Source organism: Eptatretus burgeri, chromosome 16, assembly GCF_056783735.1.
Source record: "Eptatretus burgeri isolate ZD-2024b chromosome 16, Ebu_testis_v1, whole genome shotgun sequence".
Taxonomy (NCBI): domain Eukaryota; kingdom Metazoa; phylum Chordata; class Myxini; order Myxiniformes; family Myxinidae; genus Eptatretus; species Eptatretus burgeri.
The window spans coordinates 17,099,672-17,109,850 of NC_140976.1; the positions used below are offsets into that span (position 1 = coordinate 17,099,672).

Genomic DNA, 10,179 nt, shown 5'->3' on the forward strand with positions numbered 1-10,179 from the left:
AGGGAGTGTGGAGGAAAGGAAAGGCTGCATGAAAGAATATCTCACCATTGGGAACACAGTTTACAAAAGTATATAAAATATCAATAAAAACAAATAACAAGTAACAAATGTTATACCATGGCACGACAATATAAAAACAATCAAATCAAAGATGAAATTAAACTTAAAAATACACAATTTGATCAGAAGGTGAAACACAGACAGCAATTTTGCTTGGACAATGCAGATATTAAATAACAGTGTGATAAGCAAATGGAAGTATGAGTGGCTTTATGAAGGAAGGCTGTCTGTCATCATCTCACAAACCCACTCCCCAACACGTGTCATTTCAAGGGGATTCTTAACATCAGGATGACCAGAAAAAGGAAAGGTTTTCTTGCATGGTTGGGTTCATGCACGGAACACAATGTTAGTTTCCAAGGAGTCACCATTCGATCGGAAGGGTTTTTTTGGGGAGCAAACTCACACTAACCATTTACGCTGTCCAGCCGACACACACATCCACCCAGAAGCGTTAATAAAGACAAACATGTAGCGAGTGACATGAACACAAATAATTGGTTTTACCACGCAATATTAAACTATCAAATAACTCCTCATCAATCAGTGCACAGACTGCAGGCCACAGTACGCTGATCAAGGCTGTTACGATGATAGTCATGCAAGTGTCGATGGGCAGGGGATTACACGCAAGTAACATGTACTGAGTTACTTGCATGTAATCCTCTGTCCTTTGTTAACCTCCGTCCATCTTCTGTTTTCACCCCTGTCTGTTTGTTTGTTTGTTTGTGAACAGTATTACGGAAAAACTCCCAGACGGATTTCGACGAAACTTGGTGGGGGGATTAGGTATGGTCCAAGGATCACGCCATTAGATTTTGGACTTGGTCCAAAGTCCAATATGGCCGCTATGGCGGCCATTTTGAAAAAATATTTGAATTTTTGTTTTTGTATTTGTACATGTTTTAAGTGATTTCGAACCAAAAAAAAAAAATTTGTTAGAGGAAAAAAAAAATTTGCAACTTTTTTTCAAAAAAATTTCGATTTTATTTGAAAAATATTTGAATTTTTTTTTTGCATTTCTACATGTTTTAAGTGATTTCCAATCCCCCAAAAATAATTTGTTAGAGAAAAAAAACCCAGAAATTTTGCAACTTTTTTTTCAAAAAAATTTCGATTAAATTTTTTTGGCATTTCTACATGCGCGTCGATCTCGTTTAGTTTATTCAATCGTGGTTCAGTAGAGTCTGATCCGTTTTGACTTACAATGAATAGGACATCCGGTTCACTTAAGTGACCCAGCAGTATTGGCGGCAGAGGTTTTGCACTCTACCGAGTGCTCCCCCTCTAGTTAGAACAAGTGTTAGCGATTTTTTTTTAATATACATTGCATTCACCATGTTAATATTGTAAATTTAGTAATGGTGGTAATTCTTGTGAATAACATTTTTAATATTTTTGCTTCCCTGTTCTGAGAATTTTATTTATTTAAAGAATTCTTCATTCTCAACAGAATATTGTCAAGCCAACGGAGATGTATACGAATCATGTTGCACGGACTCGTGAATATTTAGGATTCAAAACATTCATATGAAAATTATAAAACTCAAAATATTCATACAAGACTCGTTTACACTTCCGTTGATTCAAACATGAATGGTAACTGACGATTTTCCCTTTGGCGTTTATGGTTTTGGGTTTTTGCCTCTCCCTTGCGACACAGAACGATTCAAGCTGTGCAAGGCAGGATGGATGCAGAGGTCAATAGGGTCATACAAGGATGGATGCTAGCAGGGCAGAGTGGGGAGAGGGGTGGGACAAGTAAGGTGGTAAAAGGCCGGACGGGGCAAGCTGGCGATCAGGTGTGTACCAGCCTTGTGAGCCATCTACCTTGACGCATGAGAGCTCCAATGCCAAACCAGAAGCTGTTTAGCAGAGTGAAATTGTTTTCCACGACGTCGGAGTCTGGGTTGCAAGGATGTGGGTTGTACCACTCGTAGGGGCTGAACCTAAACCAAGAGGGCAGAAAATATCAGGGGTGGGAACCGCCATGAGCGGGCCCACCAGAAATCGCCAATGCACATACTCACGCTCCAGGCACTCTCGTCTCTCATGGAGCAAGGGCCCGGTCATCGCAGTGAGGGCGCCTTAAGGACAGACAGAAATTAGCACAGGAACAAGGCAGTGACATTTTTCAAAGCTTCGATTACATCGCTGATCTCAACGGTTCTTCTCACGTCGGAGTTTGTTTCTCCATCAATTTGAAACTGCTGTCGTCACCATGTTACTTTCTTTCTTGTGGTTTGGATAGCACATGCATTTCCATAACAGATCACATGACATTGGTCATCTGAAGCACATAATCATTATTATTTAAAAAGATTTTGTTGCAGAATTATTAAGGATGTGTTCAAAAGGTGCATTTGTTTTGTCATGTTTACATGCCTGGAGAAATTAAAATTAAAGTTATATATATATATATATATATATATATATATATATATATATATATATATATATATATATATATATATATATATATATATATATATATATATATATATATATATATAACATTATATCCAGACATTTTTTCATCGCATTTATGACAACCTCAAATCCTGGTTAACAAGAGATGCTCCTTCCATTAAAATTCATAAAAGGCCAAGCTCCAAGGTTTCCACAATCAGTGATTACCAGATGGAGGTACGTGTGGAGCAAACTAATAAACATCGTTGATTGTGTGCGGATCTTCACGATAAGCTGCTTCATTAGCGTGTTTGTTCAAATCCATGCTCATTTATTCACGTCTCCTGTGCTCTGCCTTTTGACACGGCTTCATGGAAATATAATGTAATTTTACTTTGATTGGAGCTCAGTTTAGAAAAGGCCAATTTTTATGAGCTATCAATGAAATGCTTTAGCCTTAAATCAAAATATCACAAGTATTTTGAGTTTATTGAAAATTACCTTGGCTGCTTGAAAATGGCCTCAGTTGAACAAAAGAGTAAAAGAATGGAGATTATATCTTACTTTTAATAAATAGACAATTTGGTTCAATATCTCGATGTTGAACACAAAATGAAGGTAAAAGTGTTTCATGCATTTGCTTTGACGACAAATATCGGTGTGATAAGCACTTTCTGTTTTTGTCCCTGTGCTTCGGTGTCTCTCATGAAGTGATACTTCAAATGAAGACCTAGGCTCTGAGGTTTCTCCACATAAAGGTAAATAGAAGCTTTGGAAGTAGGCTTGAAGCTAACTGAAAGGTTCACAAAGGGTTAATACCCAAAACATCAGCAACCCCCCCCCCTGCTTCCCATGATGGTTAGCATACCTCGATCAATGTCCTCCTGATTCCATCGATTGGTCTACCTGTCCACTGACGCAGATCGAAACTAGCCTTCACCAGCAAGACTCGTTCTTCATTCTACTTTAGGAACTGTCTGGAAGTTTTTCTGGATGCTTTAAGATACAGGGGAATAACTACAGAAGTTATTCCTCTGCCCTTGAAAACATGCAGAAGCTGCGTGTGAGAGGGTGATGAGATGATTGCTGCTAATGGTGCAAGTTGTCCTATGGAGGTTTAAACATGCATTTTCAGAATACTCGCCACAATAGCGTCCAAAGGTTCGTGTTGAACGCCATGTTGTTTTCAACTAATTATTCAGAATTACTTTTTAAAGTTATTGTAAAAACTAAAAATTAAGACATTTTTAGACAAAAATTGGGGGATCGGTTATGGCTCATGATGATTGGTGGATCAATGGAGCACACCGTAAGCCAGTACCAAGAAAAACAGGCCTAATGGATGATGGCATCAGCACACTGGCTGGAACATCCTGTCCTCTTTCGTTGAAAAGGCAACATGGTGGAAATAATTTGATCTACTGCAAAGCTGAAAGTTTCCACGCATCACTTGTTTCTTTAATGGCCCAAAAGGGTCACATCAATACAATACTGCAGAAAAATTTTGGCTTGTTCCAGATCATGTCACCATCTCATCAGCTTGTGAAACTCCTACCATCGTGACCTTTTTGCGCTATTCCTCATGCTGAGAATTCTGAGGTACCTCAACATCATCTTGTGTTGGTGACATGCCAATGATGAAGATCGAGCGAGATTGCTGGTTGACATACAAAGGATATGAGGTAACATATTTCATACTAATGAAATAAACATTGTGTCTATTGGTCATTAAGGAGCCAACACGTGCTGCTCAAAACTAAACTCGGCATATCAATTAATTAATTATAATTATTTTTTTTACTGGGTTTAGTTTTGGCAAAGAAAAACCAATTAACTTGAAAACATTGACCAAATTGTATTAATACACATTTTTTGCGATGATAAAAAATTTAAATGAATTTGAAGAGTACGTTCAAATAATCGTGAAAGAGGAATGGTAACTTATCGATGTGTATGTGGCGAATACAGGATGAAATGCAGTAGTTTTTGTGATTATAAGTGGTCTTTTTTTCTCTCAAGGAGGTTAGTAACCAGAGCATTTTGGTTGCCTGGTGTTTCTATGCATTTCCCCTCATCTCATCATTCTTGTCTGTGCTACTTCGCAGCTTTTTATATTTTTCAATGTTCTGCTATTATCATATATGTAAGGACTTAAAGAGCAGGTTGCGGGTCACCAAATATGTTATGAAAATTTATCAATATGATTATATGTGCATTAAATAGTTCGATGCAAACTATTGTGGTTGCCTAACTATTGGGGAAATTAATGAAATTTAACTCCGAAGTTGTGATTTCTCGAGGCTGTTGAAAAAAAACAGCCGCGTGCCATATATAGATGGTGACATCACGTTCTCCAAAACAAAGCGGACGCTCACTCGTTCATTGAAGAAGTGTCCAGTTTAGCGGGCCGTTCTTTCGCTTTTTTTGAGCTTGCAACTGTCTATATTATCCTTTTTTATTTTGAATTATTGTCGAACAAAGTTATTTGGATATTTGTACATCATGCCTCGTACGTGTGTCGTTATGTTTTGTGAAAATGGCTGGAAAACGGGTAATCGCTCCCACCGATTCCCGAAGGAATCAAACATTCGTCGGCAGTGGATAAGATTTGTACAAACAAAACGGGCGAATTTTCCCCCAAAGAAAACGGGTAAAGAGGACCCTTTGGATAGACTTGTCATTTGTGGTGACCATTTCACAGCCAAGGATTACGAAGGCATATAAACACATCTGATCACCACTCTGTGAATACGAGTTGTTGGTTGAAAAGTTCTCCAGATACTGCTGTGTCACAGAATCAATTGTTGAGTTTAAGTGAGAAAAACCTTGAAATGTATTCTTAAAGAGTACATGGAAAAACACATAAATAAACTTTCTGAAAAACACAAGCATGAAAAAATTTCTCAACAAATCAACTTATTGTTGATTAAATTACTTTTTTAACAGCATCAGCAAATTGGGCTATTTCATTTCAAATGTAAAAAATTGATTAATTTCCACTTTTTTTTTCTAAATTTGGTAGAATATTTCCCAATGAGGCTAAACATGTTTTGGTATTTATATGCCACAACAGTCTCTTGAAAGTTGGGGTTTGTTCTAACTGTTCACTTTCACTGGGGTCAAGCTCAGCTGTCAGAAAGACTTCAACGCCAAGGCTACGGTGTATAATATATTTGGGTCCATTATTGATTCATTCTATTTCTGACTCTTGACTGACGAGAGGGTTAAAAATTATTATATCAAGTCACAGACGAATCAAACTTTACATTATTTTATGCATCGAACAAGAAAATGAAAATCTACAAACCAATCTGTCTGGTGGAGTCTGTCAGTGTGAACTGCCGGACAGTCAGTCCTGCCACTTGTACATGAAATAGGCCGTTTTCTGGCACTTGCAAGTGGCTCAAATTTATATGGCTCAGGGCCAGAAACTCCATAGTATAAATTCCCATCATCCTCCGACTCGTCCTCGGAAATCTTAGATATTATTTCTGAGTTTGTGGTTTCGTGTCACGCTATCTTCGACTTTGTTCTGCGCTCGAGTAACGTGATATTCGGCTTACATTATCTCAAAGACCATATGAGGTGCATGGTACAAAAAAAAGGTAAATAAAATGGTTCTGAAACAGTGAAATCGTGCCAAAAACGGTTACTGCATTTGTAATGCTATAACCCAAAACATTGTGTATCAAGAAGTACTTTGAACATTGTATTCCACTTACTGCATTAAAGTAAAATTACTACTGATACTCTGCATCAGTTCCTTTCTCAAACACACCCACCCCAACATGTCGCGCAGAGCACGGGTTATGCTAGTATCGGAAAGAAAATACTCAATTTCATCGCCGCTGAAATCACTCTCCGATTCGCATCTCGCCATTGTTCACACGCTGTTTCCGAATGTTCACGAACTTTTCGGAGAACGTGACGTCATAGCATCTTCGGTAAATTCCGGTCTGTTGTTCGATCACTGACAAAAGTATTGACATAAAAGTTAATTTTAGCATATTTTGAGTCTCAAATGTAAGAAAATAATTGCCCAACGATTATTAATGTGATCACAACTTTCGAATCACACGAAGTCATCAGCGACCCAAAACCTGCTCTTTTAAGTTTTCAACTGCCTTATTGAGTGCCGTTCTTGTTTTGTCTGCATTGACTGCAGATTTTTTAGCCATTCTTGCTCATTTTCTTCCTCAAATATAGTCAACCTAAACATTTTCATAAAGTTCATTGTTCATATCCATAAGTTGACCGATGGAAATCATTCATCGACCTTGAACTCTAAAAATGCTTAAAGCTTAAGCCTCGTTAATTGGTCAAAGGTTTATGATTTCGAAGATCAGAAATATATGTGGAAAAATTACAGGCCCAGACCAGGAATCAAACCCAGGTCCTCCAGCAAACTGTACCAGTGCTATGCCATCTGAGCCATCTGGGAGACCCACTGGTTGAATAATGCAATTCTGTAACACTTGCACATGAAATTACAGAAAATAATGTAACAATTTTCTACAACAATATATATATATATATATATATATATATATATATATATATATATATATATATGTATGTATGTATGTATGTATGTATGTATGTATGTATGTATGTATATATATTTATGTATATATATATATATATATATATATATATATATATATATATATATATATATATGTATATATATATATATATATATATATATATATATATATATATATATATATATATATATATAGTCATGGTTAGTGTAGTGGCTTGGGATCCAAAAGGTCCTGAGTTCAAGCCCCGTTGCCCGCTTGAATTAATACACAACAGGAGGTTGACTCAGCCTGTCATCCTTCCGTGGTCGGCGAAGTGAGTACCAGTGTACTGGGCCCGCTGTATGCCCCGGCTAGAATAGGTGTACCATATCCCTGTGTCGTAAGAGGCGACCAGGGTTGCGTCAGGAAGGACATCTGGCGTAAAACCTGTGCCAAATCATTATGCGGTTCATAACGGATGATCGGCTGTGGCGACCCCTAACGGGAGCAGCCGAAAGAATAATAAGAAGAAGATATACATATTGTTGCGGTTGAGGAAATTCGCAAACCACCATTCAGGTCCCGTAGGTGAGATATCTCTGTAAGTACATGTGTAGTTAGCCCCAAACCCGTTGTTTAGAGGGAATAAATGTGATTCATTCGGGCTGCGACCCTTTAAGATAGCCGTTTTTCTGTTCTATCTTTATTTTGAACGAACCACATCTCAACCGCCATCACACAACAACCACCAACCACAACGCCGCTTCACAACAACAACGCCAACAGCCACGACCTTTACCTTCACAACTCGCTCCCGCAAACATCGCATCACCGCCATTTCAAACGTCGCCATGGCCATGGACCAGCACTTTAAACCCTCCACCACCTTCGCCTCTCCTTCTGCGGCCATTCCCGCACCGCTTGTGGGCACCGAGCGTCAGGCTATACTGGCCTCGTGCGGGACGCGCGCCGAGCCGCGGGTGCAAAGTGCGGCCTTTCCGAGGAGAAGTCGGATCAGGAATGATACACGCCCACTTCTGATCCGTCCAATCAGCAAGCGCGGGGCGGTTTGGCCCCGCCTCCAGGCGCGTCAGAGTAGAATCGGGATATGCAAATTTGAGGATCAGGTGAGACTCACGCCCCTTTTTCTCCGTCCAATGGGCAAGCGTGGCTCCCCCGAGCTCGTTCTGATCCAGAAATTTGCATATGGGTTCTCCTGCCGGACTATAAAGCGCCGAGCGCGGGGCAAATTTAGTGAGTTCGAGGCAGTCACTTCGAGGCAGTCAGTTCGAGGCAGTCAGTTGGAGAAGAGTCAAGGCGAGTTGGAGAAGAGTCAAGGCGAGTTTGAGAAGAGTCAAGTCAGTTTTGGAGAGCAGAGTGTGGCAGCGGCAGAGTGTGGCAGCGACAGTGAGTTTGAGAAGAGTCAAGTCAGGTCTGGAGGAGAGTCAGTCTGTCGGAGGTCGGAGTCTGTTGGGGTTCGGAGTCTGTCGGGGAGCTGCAGAGAGAGGAAGCCTGGAGCGCGGTCGAGGTGATTTGCTGCAGTCTGCTAAGGAGAATTGCGGAGGGGACCGGATAGCTCGGGTCCGAGGCAAGGAAGACGGCGGTCGGTCATGAGCTCGCAGTGGAGTCGCTCGTCGCAGGACCCAAGCAAGCCAGCTATCCTCTTTCCCCAGAGCATAACAATTCCCCCCTCCCCCCCCCCCCCGCGCTGAGATAGTGCGAAAAGGCGGGCCCTGTTCCCACCCCACTCCAAGCAGTGCCAACGAAACCCGCGAAGGAGCGCGGAGTCGGGGCACCGCCGCGCTGCCACATTTGCGGCTCATCACAAGACACGGGTAGGATCCACCCGGTCTCGTGGCCCACAGGCCCCGTCTGTCCCCTCGTCTTTGAGGGTGGCCCTTTTCTTTTGCTTTTGAGTAAATGTGTTGTCGGCGCCGTCTGTAAAGTAAAACTGTGTAAGTGTTGCCGTGTGCACGCGTAGTCGGTAGTAGATCTGCATTGTTGTGTTTCTTTTGTAGCATCTGCTTTTGGTGCATAATTGTAGTAATTGTATATGTGTGCTCTCCGTGTGCCACGGAATAAATGTGCATTATGTTGAACTGTTTTTCCCGTTTCGCTTCGTCTTTTCTTTAATTGAATCTCCATCTTGCTTCACGTAAAGGGTTGGTAGTGGGCTTAATACGCCCGATAATTAATCGGAACCATCGAGGCCGACGATAACACCGCTCGGTTATCCCGCTAGTACGGAACGGGTCGCTTAAGTGGCCCATGTCCGGAGTCGACCTGCGCGAGGTGCGATCGCCCGGTCTACCCTCCGCATGGGTACTTAGGTAGGTCGAGTTTGGCGAACAACCCTATCCCACGCGGGGAGCCGATTGGCACGATCGTGGTGAGGCTGAAAGGCCCACCCGTGACTAGCTTCTGGCGTTAGTCCGAGAGGGTCACGACAGAATTGTCCGTCCAGTGGGCGACGTGCCGCGATTCGAGTTACGTGGCCGCTCGCACGCCGGTGGGCGCGAATTCGCAACAATATATATATCTCTATTATAATACCAAGTTTGCACACTAAAAACTCGGCTCGCCATCACACGATCCCTATGAAACTGCTGTGGCACTTAGCGGACATGCCAACAATGTTTGGGAAGTCTTGGCGTTCCATTGTACCACTTGCATTTTGCACAATGCGTATTTTTGTCATTCCCCGTGTATGGTCTTTCGTCTGCTACCAGATATGTTGTGCTGCTATCCCGTGCATGTGCACGGGTATCGCATATATATATATATATATATATATATATATATATATATATATATATATATATATATATATATATACATATATATATATATATACATATATATATATATATATATATATATATATATATATATATATATATATATATATATATATACATATATATATATATATATACATATATATATATATATATATATATATATATATATATATATATATATATATATATATATATATATATATATATATATATATATATATATATATATATATATATATATATATATTTATATATATATATATATACATATATATATATATATATATATATATATACATATATATATATATATATATATATATACATACATATATATATATATACATACATATATATATATATACATATATATATATATATAT

At 39.8% G+C, this 10,179-nt stretch overlaps 1 protein-coding gene across 1 annotated transcript in view; it reads right to left on the minus strand.

The window, feature by feature from the left end:
- Window positions 1-10,179, minus strand: part of LOC147010612 (glutamate receptor ionotropic, kainate 2-like) — a 298,336-nt gene that overhangs the window by 67,696 nt on the left and 220,461 nt on the right. The window contains exon 13 of the mRNA XM_085860314.1: window positions 1,891-2,009. Within this exon, the coding sequence (XP_085716440.1) occupies window positions 1,891-2,009 (119 nt within the window). The remainder of the gene's footprint in view (window positions 1-1,890; window positions 2,010-10,179) is intronic.